General features: G+C 42.8%; 1 protein-coding gene across 3 annotated transcripts in view; it reads left to right on the top strand.

The window, feature by feature from the left end:
- Positions 1-22152, top strand: part of tpst1 (tyrosylprotein sulfotransferase 1) — a 38844-nt gene that overhangs the window by 4446 nt on the left and 12246 nt on the right. For all 3 annotated transcript variants that reach the window (XM_083985021.1, XM_083985019.1, XM_083985020.1), the window contains exon 2: positions 8096-9137. In XM_083985021.1, coding sequence (XP_083841147.1) covers positions 8281-9137 — 857 coding nt within the window. In that variant the 5' untranslated portion in view covers positions 8096-8280. The remainder of the gene's footprint in view (positions 1-8095; positions 9138-22152) is intronic.

Below are 22152 nucleotides of genomic sequence, written 5' to 3'. Positions count from 1 at the left end.
AGGCTGCCCACGCACACACACGCACACACACACACACACACACATGCACACACACTTCCTCCCCCTGTGATTGTTGCTGCTGGGTCGTCGTTGTTTACGAGCCCGTCGTCGTGGAGACGAGGCCGCTGCTGCAGGTAAAGCTGATTTATCTCGGCGCTGAATTGACTTAACGAGGGATATTAAAATTGATCGTGCTTGATACACTGAGCCGGTTGTATATCAGGTGTGTGTGTGTGTGTGTGTGTGTATGCGTGTGCGACTGCTGCGGTTTCGGTTGTGAATAACTTCCTGTTTGAGACGCACGTGTAGTTGGAGAGAAAACACTGCGGCTTCAACATGAAGCAGCTTCAGTGGGTTTTACACTGAAGGAAAGTTTTGTGTGTGTGTATAGTAGACTATATGTGTGATATGATCAGTGTTCGTGGCCTGTACCTTTTGTATGTAGCTATAACTATTCATGTTCAGTAGCTATGTGTGAATGGTGCATTCAAGTGCCAGACGGTGAGCCGGGTTTCTGAGGCTTGTTATTGTTGTTGTTGCAGCAGCTGATTAGAAACATTCCCAGAGTTCACATCACAGTAAGCTGATTTTGCTTCCTCACATGCTTGTTGTTGTTCAGAGGAAGTTGCAGCCGTCGCACCTTAATGAGGCGGCTTTCACACAGAGATCCTGTTGTTGTTGTGGCTGCTGCTGATTTCCTTCGTTCACACTTTATTAACCACTAAAGGTGTGGCGGTCTGAGGGCGGCGCCTGGGCGGAGTCAGACGCCACCAAGATGGCGACCGTGGAGCCACTGAGACGTTCTTTATTTTCAGTCTGTAAAACAAACCTTCCTGGCTCATGAGCTGCCAATCATTATGACACATCATTGAAACGCTACTTCAGACCTCCTCCTGGTGCATATTGATTATAGATAATTAAAATGAACAGTAATAACTGATATCAAGTGATGTAAACATTTTTATTAGGGGTGTGCCCAATAGATCGATGTGATACGTGATGATTCAATAACGATTATAGAGACCCCGAGGAGTTTGTATTTGGTTCTAAAAGAGTCTCATATTAATGTGGATGAATCTACGTTACCACTTGTTAATGGGTCCATTTTCGATAAATATAAAGTTTTGTCTTTATCGTTATTTTGATATTATTATTTAGTGGTCGACTCGCCCAGCATTTCCTACTTTCAGTTTCCCGGACGCTGCTCGGCAGGTCATGGGAGTAACGCCACCGAATCGCCGTAAGGTCGGAACTACGACGGTATCTGATCGTCTTCCAACCTCCGACTTTCATTCTTGATTAATAAAAACATTCTTGGCAAATGTTTTCGCTTTCGTCCGTCTTGCGCCGGTCCAAGAATTTCACCGTGCGCGCAGAGGCTCATGGGAAATGTAGTGTGAAAACACTTCGCTTCCCAAAACTCCTCGTTGTCCAGGTTGACAGGAAAACAACCTCAGCGCGCAGAACGAAAATAAAAGTGTGGACCAGTTGAAAATGGCTGCAGTGAACACAATGGTCAGTTGATGACTATTATCATTCAACTTTGACAATATAATATCATTAAAAAAACATAGCTAACCTAAACCTAATAAGCTAAACAGGTTGGTTGGTTAGATAGATTTGAACAGTTTCCTTCTTTTCCTTCTTTCCTTGAACCAGACCAGACTAGACGGAGAAGATGCATGAATCGTAATCGCATCAAACTGTGAGGTGTCTTGGATGGCACGCCCCTAATTTCTATCATCACTGGCTGTTAAATCCTTGACAGAATTTAGTGGCCTGACATCTCTGCAGTTGATTTAAAACTGTCCTGAGCAGGAAACGGTTTATAAACACTACGACAGTTGTGACGCTAAAACAAAGAATCAGAGGTGTTTTCGGCGTAGGAGCCTCGGCGTTGTGTCATGGACTCATGCATGGGGGTTCGTGGAGGTTTGTAGCTGTGAGGGATGACAGGCCTGAGGTCAGAGGTCAGAGGTCAGGCTGAGCAGGAATGCAGCAGATCAGATAACTCAGGTCTCGGCACAGTGAAAACACTGATTCACTGATCAGGGTGGATGACAGTTGGAGACCGGAGGACAGCTCTGTGGCTGCTCTGACAGTCTGACAGACTCTGGATCACATGACACCAGCACCACAGCCCAGATGTTTGCAGATGGATGGAGGACAAACAGACGGTTTGTTGGTGTCACCACTCGGCGTTTCAGTTTTTTTGAGAAACTTCAGCTTGAAATGAAAAAGGTTCTTGTGGCACGTGAGAGATGAAGAAGCCCGGCGTTGTCTCACAGTCTCCTTCTCCTTTTTCTCCTTCTGCTTCCTCCTTCTTGTACTTCTGCTTCTTCTGCTGCTACTACTACTACTATTACTACTAGTACTTCTTCTTCCTCTCCTCCTCCTCCTCCTCCTCCTCCTCCTCAGGTCCGGCCTACGCAGTGAGCGAAGCCTTCCTCCTGATTAAGTGTTGGTGTGCTTTGGTTTCACCGTGGCTCCGTGGAGAGCAGCCTCTGCTTCCTAATAGATCAATGTGGAAACTCTCCTGTGAGGAGGATCCAGTGTCGGTAACAGGAGAGAGGAGCCGCAATTAATTTAACACAAACACATTTCAGTGCTGGTGTGAGGTGAAACTCAACACTGCTGCGAATCTCAGCCGCGGTTTCTCAGTCGGACCCGAGGCTCCGGCGAAACCTGCAGAGTTACAAGAGGTTCTTTTTTTGTTTTTGTTTGTTTTTGGAGGAACAGTGGAGGAGCTGCAGCGTCCGCCTCCCTCTGTTGTTGCTGTTTTTGTCGGTTCATGTTTCTTCTCAAACTTGTTGGAACCGGCCTCGGTTGCCGTGACGTCATGTGTCAGATATTTTCAGCTGAGTCGGTCTTAAACAGAACAACGTGTCGGTCCACGGCCCAGAACCAGCAGCAGCAGCAGCAGCAGCAGCAGCAGCTCACATCTGGTCCGGTTTATTCTTCCATCGCTGATTTATTGATCTCACACTCTGTGTGTTCTCAGCTGGAAAGTCACGTGTTGATCGTGTTCAGGTCGCCACGGTAACAGTTGCTCTTCTTCTTGTACAAAAACATCATACTGTCATTACATGTGATGTGCGTTGGGTCTTGTACCGAACAATCCCTTAAAGGTCCAGTGTGTAAAATGGGGGTGAAACTATGACATCCAGCGTTGAGATTCTAGTTTGCAGCGCTCATTCGCTTGCTCGCACTCCCCCCTCCCGTCGGGAAAGTGACGGTGGCCTCCAAGGACAAAAAACCTCAGTTTGTTTGCTGTACAAACATGGCGGCGCAAGATGGCGACACTCTCTAAAGAAAGAGCCTTGTTATCCACCTTTTTCCGAACCTCAAAAACGTAAGCCGGTTTTGCTCTTCCGGTGGAATTTTATGTTTACGTTTCCATGGTTTCGGTAGTCGCGGTGAATGCATGTTTTTTTTTTTTTTCAGTGTAAATCTGTAAAACGCATGGATCATCACACCAGCTTTTAACAGTGGATATCACACAAATTGACATCCGTGTTAAAAGCCAGCGTTAATTAGATCCATGCGTTTACCGCAACTATGACAACGACTGAAAACCATGGAAACGTAAACGTACAATTCCACCGGAAATGCAAAACCGGCTTCCGGTTTTGACCACAGATGACGTTCGGAAACTTGTGGATGGTTTGTTGTGGGACATCCATAGCAACACTGATGATGACGATAGACAACAATGTTGTTAAAGGGATAGTTCACCCAAAATTCAAATTTCACTCATTATCTACTCACCCTCATGTGGACTAAAGGCTGGGAGAAGTTTCAGAGTCCTCCGTGGCTTCTCTGAGTTACAGGGGGACTCGGCGTAGCAGTGCATGTCCATATAACAGTTGCAAATGGATACCAACTGTCTTCGTAACAAAAAGACACACCAAAAAACATCCAAATACCTCCATGCTGGGGGCGGTGCGTGGCGCAGTGGTTAAGGCGGCCGCCCCATGTAGAGGCTACAGTCCTCAACGCAGGCGTCCCCGGTTCGAATCCCGCGTCGGGCAGACCTTTCCTGCATGTCATTCCCCCTCTCTCTGCCTCCCCCTTTCCTGTCTGTCTCACCATGTGCTGTCAAATAAAGGCAAAAACGCCAAAAAATATACTTAAAAAAAAAAAAACTCCATGCTGCTCGTATGTAATGTCCGTCTTGTATTGAAGCCCCGAAATGCGAAATTGTCCCGAAAAAAATTAAGTAAGTCTATATTTCAAGCTTGTTTTGTAGCGGAAGCGAGCGGATCAATCGATCGTCCGGGGGGGGGGGATTTCGGCGCGCCGTATTAAGTTTCGCTTTCACCACTTCTCTGTGGTGTGTATGTGTGTGAGAAGATGCGGAGATGAATGAAGGCGCTCGTCCGACGGGGTGGGGGGGGTCGCGGCGGCGGGGAATATCGCTGCATTTTTATTTTTTTAAGACGTTAGTTTAGGCGGCAGCTCTTTGTTGTTAAGGTGGCCGCCTTAACAGGAAAGCGTTGCGGGAAACCCTGGAGTGAGTAGATGAGATGAAATGAAATTTGTATTTTGGGTGAACTATCCCTTTAAGGTGCTCCTGTTAGCTTAGATAGGTTAGCCTATGTAGCAAAGCTGTTCCTTGAAAGCACCACAGCACCAACCCAACCCCCCACCCCCTGTGTCCTCCCCCTCCCCTCCCCTCGCTGGGACAGATGGTGCAGAGATGCAGCGTCCTGCAAACACAAACACATCACAGGACGAGATGCAGATTTCCCCTCTCACTCGTGCGACAGTGATGCTGCCTTATCTCACAGATGAGGACACACTCTCACTGGAAGCTAATCGATGCTAAAACTGAGATCGCCGTCGCTCCGTCTCTGGTCCGGTGACGGTTTGGTGCCGTCAGGACTCGGCACAGATGGACGTTGTTGTTCTCTGCAGCTCGTCAGCAGGACGCGGTGCCAAACGTCCTCCTCTGACACAAGAACATTTCTAAACATAGCTCGGATTCCTGTGTTTCCTCAGCCTCCGTTGTCTCTCTCAGGACAGTAAACGCCACTCAGCACTTACAGCGTTTTCCTGCGAGGTTATGAAGTTGATGATTAAAACTTCATGAGTTACAACGGAGCAGATGACGGCGCCATGCGTCATCCGGGCCGAGGTCCAGTCCCTCGCGTCATGTTCGATCCGACAAGTCTCGTCCTGACTCCACGGTTCACCCTGGTTTCTCTCGGTAACGATTCAGACAGTGGAAAGTTTAAGTGGAGACGCTTTTGTCTTTTTATAGCATCGCTCAGCTTCATGTTCAGACCCTCCGTCAGAGCAGCTCATGGTTGTTGAATCACTGCAGAGTCAGAACCGATTCCTGACCTTGTCACTGCCCATGATGTAATCAAGGCCTAATGAATTCAAGTAGCTCTGAGTGTCTTTACAAGTAGAAGTGGCCTATTGATGAGCAGCGATTTTCCTCAGAACCTAAATTTTCCTCAGTATAACAAGCTGAACATTGCTTATATGGGGCTCTACACAAACATTTGTTAGTTAACCCTGAAATAGTGTGTGTGTGTGTGGGGGGGGTGGGGGGGGTTATTGCCTTTAATCGATAGTACAGTGGAGATAGAGACAGGAAACGTGGAGGCAGTGAGGGGGAATGAAAGGGCTGCCCGACGCGGGATTCGAACCGGGGCCGCCTGCAGTGAGGACTGTAGCCTCAACATGGGGCGGCAGCTCTACCAAGTGAGCTAAACGCCGCCCCGTGACCCTTTCCCTTTGAAGTTGACTTCTATTGTGACCCAGAATGGGTCATACATGGAAATATTTCAACTTAAAAAAAAAAATCAGCGGACAGAAGCAGTAACTTGTTCTAGGTATATTATGACCAACACAATATTTGGTGAATTGGTCTTTCCTGCCACTACACTAATATTATGAAAAATAACTCTGATATGAACTATATCGTATTATTTAACTACTTAAATCACAGTAGTATACTGATTTGTTGAACTCATCCTGATGTAAACATTAAAACTCAATAGTTGGTAGCGCTCCAGAGAGAAGCTGAGAGAGGAGAAAAACTAGTTCTCCCTCTCCTTGTGTGGAGTGGACATGGTTTGCACAACTTCTTTGCATTTCAAGGAGCAGACACACGAGACATGTCTCGTTCTCAGGAGAGATCCTAAGACTCCGAAAACTAGTTTTAAAGCCCCACTATGTAGGATTAGTGGTACTGGTTGAGAAGGGCAACTGTCTCCTGGAGAAGCACAGTAGCCTAACTGAATTTGTTGTCGTTACCGGTAAAGTTGCCGCTGCCATTGGTGGTACCATTGCCGGTACCGATACTGTGCGATACTGTACCAAAAGCGTTTCTCTGGCACTTTAATTAGTTTAGAAACATTATTTATAAAAAAAAACAATTAGAAGAAAATGTGAAGCATTAAAAATGAACACATGAAGACTTAAATAACATGAAGTTTATTTTATTTTGAAAACATGACTTCAGTTTTCATCACCAGTTAAGGACAATCATACAAAACTCAACTGTGAAATCAAACTGATTCTCCTCATATGACTGAGGCCTGTTGCTATGACAACACTCCCTGTTATGATGTTAAATGTCAACCTTTAATGTAATTTAATAAGGTACAAATGTTTAGACATGTGGAACTGCATTATAACAAGATGTTCCTCTGTCGTTGTTTCACATACAAACAGCTAAATAGAAACCTTGCGTCTCTCTGAGCTGAGAACAGAAACCAGGTCAAAGGTCGATGGCGACGGTACTTTGCAGCATCCTTCATCCAGGTCAGGACGACCTCAGAATAAACTCAAACCAGACCAGACATGTGGTTTTGTATGTGAGGCACTGCAGAGCTCTGAGCTTCCTCTCATCCGTCACCACCACCACCCTCCGGAGTCTGGACTGTCCTGGATTGGGGAGGGTGGAGATGAGGCTGCAGGGTCAGCACACACACATTCTCCAATAAATGAACTGCAGAGGGAAAGTCCCACAGCTCACTGCAGTGTGTGTGTGTGTGTGTGTATGTTTGGTTGACACACATCAGATTTATTGTTCTAGTCTTCAGATCTTGTCTGTCATTCATTTTCCTTCCGAGCAGTGAAATCTTTGGAATAACTCGACCCGTCACCAGCTATATTCTGCAAGTCATGAAATACAGTACAAACATTCAAAAGCTCTTGAAACTCCAGTCATAAATGAAAAACAAGTTGTCATGGTGACATTTTTAGGGATTTTCGAATGTCAATCAAGCATTGACTGACACCAAGAAAACATTCCACCTTAAAAGCTGCAGCAGGAAAAGTCCGAGCTGCTCAAAGATTTAAATGGTTCGCTGATGAAGAAGAAAACAATTATTAGCCATTTACAAAGTATTACAAACATCAGTTGTAACTTTACAATAACCATTTAAGCAATGTTTACAGATGGTTAAAAACCAAATTTCCGAAGTGATACAAATAAATCTACATATTTAATCTATACATTTTTACAACCAATTTCTTAAATATAAATAATTTGGAAATCACAAATACTTAATATAGTGTTAAAAGTTATAATGAGTTATAATGAGTGCAATTATTACCGGTTAATGAATAGTTAATTAATAAGCACTATTCATTATAATTTCATTGTTAGGGTTACTATCTATTTACCATTTTATAAATGATGGTTAAACATTAATAAAGTATATACAATTTACAAACGGTCTATTTACCATTTATAAATGATGGTTATTGTAAAGTTTTACCGCAGAAATTTTGTTGCTGGAGATGCTATCTCGCTTAGCTTAGCGGGTTAGCTTAGCTTGACCTCTGGAAGTTTCCACTGCGGCTTCATTAACGCAACACAAGTTAATGAATAAAATTATTCAAAACAAACTTTCTGTTTCTTGTGTTTAATGAGCCTGCGGCTGACAACCTGCGACTACATGCTATGCTAACGGCTAGCTGCTGTTTCCATTGGGCTGGATGTTTGTCTGATGCTCTGTCAATTTCTCAGTGTGATCCCAGTTCACTGATCTGTAGAAACCTGTCACCGTAGCAACAGAGGTGACTCTCTTGACTCAGCACTAACAGTGTCTTTGTGTCCTGTGTCTCCGTCCAGGCCTCATGGAGCTGGGGACTCGCCACCTGCTGTGCACAAGGGAGCTCGATCCGTGCCCGGTTCCCAGTAAACAACCATAAAGGGTGGGAACCTCCATTTACCCCTCGGCTCCTCTTTCCCACCCCTCCCCCCCTCCTCGGTTGCCCCTGTGGTGATATTGTCCTCTTCTGTCTGCGGCCGGCGTCATGATTGGCAAGCTGAAACAGAACTTGCTGGTGGCGTGTCTGGTCATCAGCTCGGTCACCGTCTTCTACCTGGGCCGCCACGCCATGGAGTGCCACCATCGCATCGAGGAGCGCAGCCAGCCGGGCGGCATCCTCCCGCTGTCGGCGCTCGGCGGCAGCATGCGGACGACCTTGCGGACGGGCCAGAACCTCAGCACGCCGTTTATCTACAACAAAGACATGCCACTCATCTTCATCGGCGGCGTGCCCCGCAGCGGGACCACGCTGATGCGAGCGATGCTGGACGCTCACCCGGAAGTGCGCTGTGGCGAGGAAACCCGCGTCATCCCGCGCATCCTGGCCATGAAGCAGATGTGGAGCCGATCGGGCCGGGAGAAGATGCGTCTGGATGAGGCGGGCGTGACGGATGAGGTGCTGGACGCCGCCATGCAGGCATTCCTGCTGGAGATCATTGTCAAACACGGCGAGCCCGCCAACTTCCTGTGCAACAAGGACCCTTTTGCGCTGAAGTCGCTCGCCTACCTCGCCAGAATCTTTCCCCATGCCAAGTTTGTGCTCATGATCCGTGATGGACGGGCGTCGGTCCATTCCATGATCTCGCGGAAGGTGACCATCGCCGGCTTCGATCTGGGCAGCTACCGCGACTGCCTGACCAAGTGGAACCGGGCCATAGAGACCATGTACACTCAGTGCCTCGAGGCGGCGGACAAATGCCTCCCGGTGCACTACGAACAGCTGGTCCTCCATCCCGAGAAGTGGATGAGGACGCTGCTGAAGTTCCTGGATGTTCCCTGGAACGACGCCGTCCTCCACCACGAGGAGCTCATCGGGAAAGCCGGAGGAGTTTCCCTCTCCAAGTGAGTAATTCCTCCTCCTAACTCCTTCATTTCCTGTTTCCTGTCCCGGACACATCTGGTTCTGAGCCCCAGATTCTGATGGTTTTGAAGTGTAGCTTATCAGAGCGGATGCCAGTCGATCTTCTCCTGTTGACTGTGTTCGAAGAGATGGCGACTGGCGCACAAAAATCTGAAAATAAAAGTAGAGTAGACACATGAAGGCAGCACAAACAGTCACAAGATTCACAAAAATATGAAAATATGACATATTCATGGAAAAATATGTCAGTGGTCCGGTGTCTTTGAGTCCCTGTTCACACCTGTTCACACCTGCTTCAAAGGGCCCATATTATGCAAAATCCACCTTACACTGGTTTTGTAGAAGTTATATGTTCCCGTGGCCTTTCTATGATGCCAGGTGAAAAAGTCTGTCCACTCCCTTAATTGATTGCTTCACTTTTTTGAGATTGTGTGCCCAAACGGACCAGTCGGAAACGCAGCTCCTCTTGACGTCAAGAGCAGCTAACTCCACCTCCTGGTACTGCCTTGGTACTGCACCTGGGCCAGTCTATAAAAAGGTGTGTTCTCCCCGCTGAGATTTCTTTCCGGAACGATAAACAAACATGGCGATTGCGTCCTGACGAGCCATTGTTCCCAATGTCAACATTAGCACGTGGTTCCCAATGTCAACAATAGCATGTGGTACCGGTAGTGAAAACCCACACCCTCTCCTTGTGACAGGTGTGGAGTGGACATGGTTTGCACAACTTATTTGCATTTCAAGGTGCAGACACAGAAATGTCTCGTTCTCCGGAGAGCTACTGAGGGCTACTTTTAAATTAGATAACTGAGATTTAGTACCGCAGATTAATTTGAGGGCAATACACTACGAATATAACATGGTCGGACCACTTAGACCTGGTTGACTTGGACTTAGAAATGGTTAAAAAAACAGTATAATATGGGACCTTAACATGTGTCTATATTGACCATTTGTGATTGGACCTCACGCCTGGTCGTCCTTCAGAAGAGGTCAGTAGGGTGGACAGTCCTTCAGATGTAAGTAATTAAAGGGATAGTTAAACATTTTGGCAAATTGGTCCATTGCCATAATCCCTATAGTTTTAGTAGGTTTGTTGCCTTTAATGGTTGGTGCAAGCTATTTTAGAACAGCGGAGCAGAGCCGTGAGCTGCTCAGAGGAACGTTACGAGACAGTTGTTGTTTTAGAGGTAAATGCAGAGACTGCTTGCCGAAAAACTGACCCTGACGGGAACGCGCATCACCGGTTTTGCATGAATTTACCTCTAAAACAACTCTGTCTCGTAACGTTCCTTTAATTGTAGCTTGCACCAACAATTAAAGGTAACGAACCTACTCCTAAAACTATAGCCTAGGGATTATGGCAATGGGCCAGTTTACCAAAATGTTGAACTATTCCTTTAACATACAGTAGTATGTCAGCCAAAAACGATATGAAAATGGACTGGTCTGCAAAGAAACGTGATCAGAGCGTATCTACCTAAAACCCCATAGAGAAGAACTGCACAGTAAAAAAGTAACATTTGCTTCTCTCTGGTTGAGGTTGGAGGTTTTTTTCTGTGGAATCTGTAGTGACAGGAAAAGTGTTGGACATATTTCATATTGCAGTCATTTCTATGAAGTGATATAAAGTTAGAAACCAGTCACAGAGCCAAGTTCAGTTAAACTCTGACTGTTGTGTTTTCACTGGGAAAAATCTTGATGTGTTTACTGACCCAGTGTCTCTGCGGCTCCTCTGATCCACACACAGCTCTTTAATTACAACATGGCTCTGTGTGATGTTGTTCAGGAACAGATTCTCTCTTCCAGCTTTATTGTTGTTCTTCTCGTTCGTTGTTTATTGACGTCTCTGTTTTTACTAAAACAGTGTCTGTTTAGTCGTTGAGTGAGGAGCAGTGAATTCACCTCGACTCCTCCGCTGTTCAAGATGGCCGACTCAGTCAGGACACACAGACAGAAAAACAAAACATTTTTTTTTATTTTTATACAAAGGAACTTGAATAAAGATGCTCGATATAATTAGACACTGTCATTTCCCTCCGCCGACCAGCCCAGTCACAGGAAGTAGTCCCGGTCCTGGAGTTACAGTGATGAATAATGTTTCTGTGATGTCACAGTGAAGTTGACCTCTGACCTTTGAAGCACTAAATTCTAATCATTCCCCATACATCACAACTTCCTGTCAGGACTTTCAGAGTAAAACCAGGTCAGCGAACAGAACAATGGTACAGAAGTGTTGTTAAATTACACCTTAGTTGATCTTTTGAAATAAATAGAACTAAATAGAAACTACCGGTAAGCTAATTGTGGTTTAGCTGTGCTTAGCAACCACTGACCTGTCAAATTGAGTCGCTGACATATAAACTGTGACACAGCCCCACTACATATGCTACATATGGACAAGTGACACCGCCTGTAAATGCAGACAACATAAAGATGTGAGTCATGTCAGAATAAAATCAGAGTGGAAGCAGATGTGTGTTGCAGACGACATGTGTGTTTGTGTCATGACGACATGAGAAGCAGCAGCAGCGCGAGGCCGTTAATCACACACACGACTAGTCAGCCGTCTTCGTCACGTGACAGCTGATCTGGGAGAAAAAAACAAAAACTTCATAGTGACCGTGGTTCTGAACCGGCCTCGGATCCGTCCACGCTGAGTGTTTTCTAGCAGGAACCCCGGCAACACGTGGAGAACGGGTCCGATCACATTCCCACCACATTCACAGCAGAATGAGCTCGGACAAGTCTCCCAGCCCTGAGCTACTGAGCCTGGAGGGGGGGGGGGAGGGGGAGGGGGGGAGGATGGGCTATTAACATGAAGATGACTGACATGTAGGTAAGCAGAGTGCCCCCCCCTACACCCCCCCCCCCACTCCCCCTCCACCCCCCAGGAGGAGCTGGAGCTTCCTGCTGAGGAAGCGTCTCATTAGTGACGAGTGCAGCAGCAGCAGCAGCGCTGTCGGCCATGTTTTGGTTTCAGTGATGTGGAAGGTCGACTTCTGGAAACTGTTGACGGCTGCAACCCAACTCCTCTTCCAACCGCCCCCCACCCCCACCCCCCCTTCTGCCTTATACCACCACCCTCTTCCTGCCACGTGGAGGCAGAGCTCCCTCCACCCTCTGGCTCTTATTATTAACGTCCACTCAGCAGGTCTCTCTCCTCTGTCCTGAAGCTCCTGAACACATCATTGGGGATCCTCGTCTTCTTCATCTGTCTGAGGAGGAGGAGGTGGAGGATGGAAGTGATGATGATGATGTAGGTTGGGGGTCACCAAAAGAGTTCAACCACCATAATAACTATTATTATTATAACTACTACAAATGCTACTATAATTACTACTAAAAGTAATACTTCAACAACACAGCAGCTAACCACAGCAAATACAACAACTCCCACTATAGTTATAACCCTTTTCTTATTGGACACTCACTGATGAAGCTGTTTGAGGGATTTTTCTGAGGCCAGATTTTCCCTTAAAGGTCCAGTGTGTAAAATGGAGGTAAAACCGTGACATTTAGCGTTCAGATTCTAGATCGCAGCGCTCACTCACTCATTCGCTCGCACTCCCCTCTCCCGTCGGCAAAGTGACGGTGGCCTCAGAGGACAAAACAACTTCTTTGTTGTGAGACGACTGGGACTAATGGGAGTATTTCAGGAGCATGGAGCGATGAGGTGAAGATCTAAACCATTTCACCATAATGTCTGCTGTTTCTTCCTCCTCCTCCTTCTTTGTTGGTTTATTTATGAACATGAAACTCTTGAAACGTGCTCTCTGATTGGCTGGATTTTCCGTTCGGGCTGCCGTACAAACATGGCGGTGCAAGATGGCGACACTCTCTAAAGCAGTGTTTTTCAAACTTGGGGTCGGGACCCCACGTGGGGTCGCCTGGAATTCAAATGGGGTCGTCTGAAATGTCTAGTAATTGATTTAAAAAAAATTACTGATAAAAATATATTTTTAACTAATTGTTCTTTTTAAAATTATGATTAAAAACACCTTACACAATCTTAAACAACTGTATTCTATACTTTCACTTTCTCAAATATAAATCGAGTTCAAATAAAATGCAGAAATTAAAAATATCGTCGTCAGAAATTTGTGATGTCAAAATGGGGTCACGAGGCAAAAAAGGTTGGGAACCACTGCTCTAAAGCAAGACCCTTCCTATAAAAGAATAATTATAAGGCTACGAAAACCAAACAGATTTTATTTTATAGCGATTATACACTTGAACAAATATATTCATGGGTAGTAGATTCAGATTTAGCTAATAAACATTGACAATTCTTACACAGTGAACCTTTAACTTACAGGCTCTTACTGTCCTAAACGTTTTCAATCAGAATATAACAGAACTTGTCATTGCATTAGGAACAATGAAACAAGGTGTGTTCACAGTCATTGTGTGATAATTATTTGTTGTGTCGGATATCGACCAGTGATTGGTCACAGTCAGACGTGTGTGTGTGTGTGTGACGCAGTGAACAAACACAACACTGGTTCATCACTATCTACATGTATCTGCACTAATCAATCGATCAGAATCAGAAACCTCTGTCCAGCTGGTCAGCGGTCACTCGTCCCATCCTGTTGCTGCTCTTTAATATCTAATCACAGAGCGACTGGGAGGAGCCTCGTGTCAGTCATTAACATCGACCCACCGGCTCGTGGCTCTGAAGGTTGAAGCGATGGGTCCTCTGGTCGTCTGCACTGAGCTGATTGATTTTTTAGTTGTTGACCGAGGTCGTGTGAGAGCAAGCCGCTTCACCGCAGCTCAGAAATAAACAGCAAACTCTACAAACTATAAAGAGCAACAGAACCACACCCAGAGCAGCCGGCCGGCCCGCTGGTGCTGGTTCCTGCCATAAAACTGTACGACATGTCTGAGTCATGGTCGACAATAACCTCCTGGTTTTCACCCACATCACTGACCAGGAATCAGCTTTTTATAAAATCTGGAGCTTTAAATAATCAACGTTTCACTTAGTTTCACTCGGAGCAGAAGAAACTCAGTGATGGGGGGAAAAAATAAAAATCTTTAATACATGAACAAAATGTAAAATGTGAGAAAACAGATAAATGACTGCAGGAAGATCATGTCTTCAGAGCGTCTTCGTCGCTCCGTAATGAACATATAAAAAAGGCCGAAGCTCAGCGACAACCTGCTGATGTGACCAGAGGCCTGTTACCACGGCGACGCGGCCTGTTGTAGTGTGTTTGCAGTGGGCAGCGGAGATGACTCAGTGTAAACAGCTCAGTGTAAATAAAGGTTATTCATTCATTTATTGAGCCTGGCGTAGCTCGTCTGACGTGGAGCAGCCCCGCGTTTGTCATGTGAAGCTCCGCCCCCCCTTTCATTGACATCACATAGGCATTGATTTATTATTGATTAGGGAATAATCAGACATTAGGTTTTGGTTGCTCTCTGAAATAAGTGAGATGCAGGTGCTGTTCAGACTCTGTGGAGACTCTTCAGCTTCAGTCACAGCTCAGTGCTGAGGACCCTCCAGATCTCACGGAGGCCACACCATCTTCATCTTCAGTCTTCATGCTTACAGATAATTATCGGCCCTATATTGGCCAGCGCTCCAGACTGACTTTTTAAATTGGGGGAATTTTGCCCCTAAAATTTTCGTCTACTTGCGCATGTGCAGCCAGTAAATTTGCTGTGTTTTGTTTTGTTTTTAACACTGATGAAATATGAAAGAGGCAACTCAAATCTGTCGTTACAGGTGTTAAAGGCCAAGTTGATTTACATTGTGTGCCCCTACATTTTCTGTTTACACTCCTAAAATTTTAAGTTAGGGGCCACTGTGCTCCTGGTAAAAAAAAAAAAAGTTAGTCTAGAGCCCCGTTGGCTGATGATTATCGGCGTAATTATTGGCCAATATGCCGGTTAACCAACATTGCCTTGATTTAGTTCAGTTTCAGTCTTTTTGGGGCCAATGGAAATCAACTTTAGGGGGCCTATGTTGATTTGAAACGGTAACAAATGTTGATTTTTTTAAGTTTAACTGTGGTTGTCTTTGTTGTGATTACAACAGTAGTGATTATATTATTTGGTTAAGTCAGAGGTAGAGCTATAATGTTAAATTCATCTCTACTCACTACATTTAAGTGTTTCTTAACCTCCTGTGTTCATATAAACGATTAAAAATGTTATCGGCATCGGTTTCATAGAACAGGACAGGTCGTGTTGCATTTAACAGCTTGAGATGGAAAAACAGTTGTGAGGCTGAAACAAAGTCAAAGGGGTGGGGAGCGGTTGAGGAGCTGTTTGGGACCTGGTCCCTGGTCTCTGGTCTCTGGTCTCTGGCCTTTTAGTGCACACGTCATGACTCCACAAATTGATTCCTCATGAATCATAAATGAGTAGGGACCTCACCCAGAGACGCCTTGGTGAAAATCAACCAGCAGCAAATTGGACTCAGTTGTTTGTGGTGTTGTTGTTCGTTGTCCAGCTCAGGCTCACTCAGTAAGCGACTCTCCGTGTGTTTGCATCAGAGCTGCACCAGACATGTGATTTCAGTGTGAATGAACTTTCTGCTTAAACCTGCAGCGGTAACACTTTACACTAAGGTACACAAAATTAGAGTAGTTAATGAGTAACTAATGAAGAACTAATGAGGAACTAATGAGTAGTTAGTGAGGAACTAAGCTACACAAAATTACAGTAGTTACTGAGGAACTAAGCTACACAAAATTACAGTAGTTACTGAGGAACTACTGATTAATTAACTATTAGTTAATGGTCAGTTCTTCAGGAACCCCTGATCAAATTTCAGAGGAGTAGTTAATGAGGAACTAATGCGTAGTTAGTTAGGGAACTGAGATACACAAAATTACAGTAGTTACTGAGGAACTAATGATTAACTAACTATTAGTTAATGGTCAGTTCTTCAGGAACCCCTGATCAAATTTCCGAGGAGTAGTTAATGAGGAACTAATGAGGAACTATTAATGATCAGTTCTTCATTAACTCATGATATAATTTCATAGAAAGTTAATCACAACTTGATGATTAGCGAACTAGTTACTTCATCAGTACAGAATCATTACTCAATAAAATGTCCAGTAGTTAACCTTTATGACCTAAAGTGACACATAATGAGTGGTTTTTCATTTCTTCATCTTCATCTTTACATTAGTAGTTCCTTAAAAAAATCACAGACAGCAGGATTCTTTAGAAGATTTTATTCATTAATTTCAGACCACATACACATCAATATGACCATCCATTTTGCCTTTGAAATAAATATGATAGTTTGTCACATGTTTGGTAGGCTAAATGAATGTATCATGGGGCTGTGTAGTACTGTATACTGATCACACCGTGGTTCACAGTAAAGTTGTTTGAGGTGCACAAAATTTAGAGTAGTTATTTACTATGAAACAAATTTGGAATGAATGAGGAACTCACTATTATTTAATGGTGAGTTATTCAGTAACTCCTAATCAAATTACTGAGGAACTAACTATTACTTAATCATTAGTTACCCTTTTTGTGTACCTTAAGGTAAAGTGAGACATCAAAATGAGTAGGTAATGAGTACTGAATCATTACTTAGTCATTAGTTACCCTTTTTGTGTACCTTATAGTAAAGTGAGAAATCAAATTGAGTAGGTAATGAGTACTGAATCATTAGTTACCCTTTTTGTGTACCTTATAGTAAAGTGAGACATCAAAATGACTAGGTAATGAGTACTGAATCATTACTGAATCATTAGTTACTCTTTTTGTGTACCTTATAGTAAAGTGAGACATCAAAATGAGTAGGTAATAAGTACTGAATCATTACTGAATCATTAGTTACTATTTTTGTGTAAGGTACACAAACATTACAGTAGTTACTGATGAACTAATGAGGAACCAAAATAATCATTTGCCTCCATGTGCACCAAAATGACATAGAATGTAAAACAACAACAAAAACCTTTGTAACTTACTTGCTTAAAAAAAGTCATGTCTTTTATTTTGGAAACAAGATCTTCAATTCCGGTGGCTCACCTGTGCAGCTTTACTGTGAGGAGCAGTGAATTCATTTGACGACGATGAGAGAAGTAATGGACAGAGCAAGGAAGAGCAGAAGCTCCCATCTCAACTATATCAGAGACGTTCTATATCTCGAGGATGAGGATGTGACTGTACAGTATAAGTACATTTTAATGGTATCTCTCTCTTTTTTTTATATATATATATACAAATTCGGTAAGATTGCTCCTCAAATTTACTGTAAGATAACTTTGTCCAAAGTGAATTTAGCCCTCTAAAACCGACCGTAGTTTGGTTAACCGAACGTTACATTGATGCTACGCTTGCACATGTTTTACAAAACATTAAATAACTTATGAACCGTTTATGATAGAGACGAGCTGTGAACAGCATCTGAATCGGGGGGGTTATCCGCTTTCCGAGGGTCCTTGAATGGTGCCTCTACGACAACACGTGACACTGGAAGAGAAGCTAAACCGAGCATAGCATTGATGCTGAGGTTGCACATTTTTGTCAATATTTAATAACTTATGAACCGTATATGATAGAGACGAGTTGTGAACAGCATCTGAATCACTGGATTTTTTGAATGGTGCACCTATGACAACAAGGGACGATATGCGTCATGTAACCACATGGTAAGGGAACAGAGCTAAACTGAGCTAGCATCAATGCAACACTTGAGCATACTTTCATAGAGGCACCATTGAAGGACCCTCGGAAAGCAAAGAATCCCGCGATTCAGATGCAGTTAACAGGTTATTTAATGTTTTGTACAACGTGTGCAAGTGTAGCATCAATGCTACATTCTGTTAACCGACCATAGCATCGATGCTATGCTAGGTCACTTTGGAGAAAGTTAGCATAGTAAAATTTGAGGAGTCATCTTACACATCTTCCAAAAAAAAAAAAAAAAGACAGATACCATTAAAATATCACTGTACGGTCACACCCTCATCCTCGAGATATCGTCGAAATGGGATTTTCCTTCTTTTGCTTTTCCCTGCATGGTCCATTGCTTCTCTTGTGGCATGGTCAATTGCTTCTCTTGTGCCAAGTGAATTCACTGCTCCTCACAGTAAAGATGCACAGGAAATGATGATCTCGTTTCCAAAATAAAAGACAAATGACACTTTGTAAATGACCTTTATGATAAGAACATTACTTCATTTGTTGTGTTTATGTTTATTTATTTAGTTTCTGAACATTAGTCAAGGTCAGGGCTTTATTTCTTATATATTAAGCCGACGTTATATTCAGTGCTTTTATTTTGAAAGCGTCTCGCCGAGACCTCATAAACTTCCGGTGCTACGGATTTTACCGGCAGTGTGTCTGGTCTGCACTCTGCAAGGCCAGAGTGTCTTCAATGCTAAAAGTGTGCCTAACTTACATGAAACGCCCTAGCACCTGGCTAATAAGGGGCACAAGGTTTGTTTTTGTTACCTTTTCATGTTATATTTATGTCCGGCTCGAGTTTGGTCGCCGTTGATAGTCTCATGTATGTATGGAACATGTTGTGGTTAGCGGTAGCTATTAGCATTGGCCAGCTCGGCTTAGTTAGCTTAGCTTAGCTCCATCTCACTTCAATACATTGAAGTGAGATAAAGCTAAGCTAACTCGTTGATTGTTTTATTAATGCAACAGGACTGTTTTGTCTGTTTGATGTGAGGTCTGGTAAGGTTAAAAACAGTTTATTGGATTAAAAACAAACGGTTAAAAATATTTATTTCATGGTAATACAGCACTCCATTTGGATATTGTCTTTTGATTAAATAGATAAAAAGGGAGTCAACTTACATTGAGCATGTTTTTATTTCCTTTACCCTGTTTTTAACATTTTTAACTCTTCCTTCTACCCTGTTTTTAACTCTACTTTCCCTACCTTGTTTTAACAATTGTAGCACTTTGAGATCGTGCCGATGAAAAGTGCATTACAAATTAAATTTATTATTATTATTATTATTATTATGATTGTTTATGTGATAAAAGCAGTTAAAAATAATTTCATTTATGTAAAAGGAAAGGTAACTGTATTTTATTTTCTTCTCATAGCTCTTACGGTGTGTCTGCAACTGAATACGGTCCATGGAATGAAGGAATGTGAACCATCAGTTTCATCATTTGTGACCATCATTTAGCTGGGGACGCTACACACTTGTTATTTTTTATTAGGCTATTATTAAAACAAGAAAGCTACAAAGGTTTTTCTTTTCTTTCTCTTTTTATTATTATTTTTTTTTACATTCTATCATATTTTCTTGTGTGTGGACATAAAAAAAATGTTATTTTGGTGTACCTGTGCAGGTAAAATCTTATTTTGGTGCCCGTGAAGACAAAAGTTATTTTGGTGCACATAGAGGCAAATGATTATTTTGGTTCTTCATTAGTTCATCAGTAACTACTGTAATGTTTGTGTACCTTACACAAAAATAGTAACTAATGACTAGGTAATGATTCAGTACTTATTACCTACTCATATTGATGTCTCACTTTACTATAAGGTGCACAAAAAGAGTAACTAATGATTCAGTAATGATTCAGTACTCATCACCTAGTCATTTTGATGTCTCACTTTACTATAAGGTACACAAAAAGGGTAACTAATGATTCAGTACTCATTACCTAGTCATTTTGATGTCTCACTTTACTATAAGGTACACAAAATAGGTAACTAATGATTCAGTACTCATTACCTAGTCCTTTTGATGTCTCACTTTACTATAAGGTACACAAAAAGGGTAACTAATGATTCAGTACTCATTACCTACTCAATTTGATTTCTCACTTTACTATAAGGTACACAAAAAGGGTAACTAATGACTAAGTAATGATTCAGTACTCATTACCTACTCATTTTGATGTCTCACTTTACCTTAAGGTACACAAAAAGGGTAACTAATGATTAAGTAATAGTTAGTTCCTCAGTAATTTGATTAGGAGTTACTGAATAACTCACCATTAACTAATAGTGAGTTCCTCATTCATTCCAAATTTGTTTCATAGTAAATAACTACTCTAAATTTTGTGCACCTCAAACAACTTTACTGTGAACCACGGTGTGATCAGTATACAGTACTACACAGCCCCATGATACATTCATTTAGCCTACCAAACATGTGACAAACTATCATATTTATTTCAAAGGCAAAATGGATGGTCATATTGATGTGTATGTGGTCTGAAATTAATGAATAAAATCTTCTAAAGAATCCTGCTGTCTGTGATTTTTTAAGGAACTACTAATGTAAAGATGAAGATGAAGAAATGAAAAACCACTCATTATGTGTCACTTTAGGTCATAAGGGTTAACTACTGGACATTTTATTGAGTAATGATTCTGTACTGATGAAGTAACTAGTTCGCTAATCATCAAGTTGTGATTAACTTTCTATGAAATTTGATCATGAGTTAATGAAGAACTGATCATTAATAGTTCCTCATTAGTTCCTCATTAACTACTCCTCTGAAATTTGATCAGGGGTTCCTGAAGAACTGACCATTAACTAATAGTTAGTTAATCATTAGTTCCTCAGTAACTACTCTAATTTTGTGTATCTCAGTTCCCTAACTAACTACGCATTAGTTCCTCATTAACTACTCCTCTGAAATTTGATCAGGGGTTCCTGAAGAACTGACCATTAACTAATAGTTAGTTAATCATTAGTTCCTCAGTAACTACTCTAATTTTGTGTATCTCAGTTCCCTAACTAACTACGCATTAGTTCCTCATTAACTACTCCTCTGAAATTTGATCAGGGGTTCCTGAAGAACTGACCATTAACTAATAGTTAATTAATCAGTAGTTCCTCAGTAACTATTGTAATTTTGTGTACCTTAGTTCCTCAGTAACTACTGTAATTTTGTGTAGCTCAATTCCTCACTAACTACTCATTAGTTCCTCATTAGTTCTTCATTAGTTACTCATTAACTACTCTAATTTTGTGTACCTTAGTGTAAAGTGTTACCCCTGCAGCTCCTGTGATTCAGATCTGGACCCAGTTAGTTTCCATCAGACTGTGAAGAAAGGTTTTGTCACAGTATTTTCTGTCGTCTGAAGGCGAGCATTAACTAACATTTTCGACCAAACGACGTTCCGTATAAAACTAAACTCTCGTCCCTCTGTCACATTATTATCATTCATCAAATCCAAGTGCATTTCTCTGGTTCGTTGATGGAGCAAACCAATGAAATGATCTTTAGCTTCACAGTGACAATGGTGCGTTTCCTGCCTGTTCCTGCACCACAGGGAATAACAACTGCGCTGGTCGTTAGTGAGTTGTGAGGTGAGTTGTGTAAACAGGAAGTGATCAGCAAAGACCAAAGCTGCGGCAACCAAATACGTAGCCTGGGTAGACCCATGCTTGCGCACAAATTTATTCGCTCTGCAAGTCAGCCCGGAAACCTTGGACCAATTTTCGCCAATCACAGAACAGTTGAGGGTGCAGCAAGACGACACTCCGAAGCGACTTTGTTGATAGCTTGTCGGTCCAGGATGGCGACAGATGGAGCGTTAGAAAGTGTTTTAAGTAGTTTAGAGAGCAAATTTATTTTGAAAAAAAGAGCAACATTTAGCGTTTTTTCCTCATCGGATTTCTGTCGCTCTACATAAGTCATGGGGTATGATTGATACGATTGGCTATAAGCTACGTACAGATGCATTTGATAGACATTCGTAGCGCCCAACAAACAGCTCTGGGCTTTCGTAAACGACGCCTCGAATACGAAAAATGAACGGGTGGTTCCCAGACCGAATCTCTATCTACATTGAGATGAGGTCTGGTATTCGCCAGGCTAGAATAAACGGGAAATTTAAAAAACTGCTCGTATTGGCAGCTGTACATCGCGCACAACAGAAACAACAACAAAAGTGTTTGTACCAACATGTGTGTTACTATCACTCCCCCCGCTGAACCGAAAATGATCCGATCCATGTTTCAAAAAACGTGATACGATATCACCAAGATGTGAACTGAAGTTTGAAGCTAGTTTGTGAAGAAT

The sequence above is a fragment of the Trachurus trachurus genome (assembly GCF_905171665.1).
Source record: "Trachurus trachurus genome assembly, chromosome: 13".
NCBI classification, from domain to species: domain Eukaryota; kingdom Metazoa; phylum Chordata; class Actinopteri; order Carangiformes; family Carangidae; genus Trachurus; species Trachurus trachurus.
This window is presented reverse-complemented; position numbering and strand designations above follow the sequence as displayed.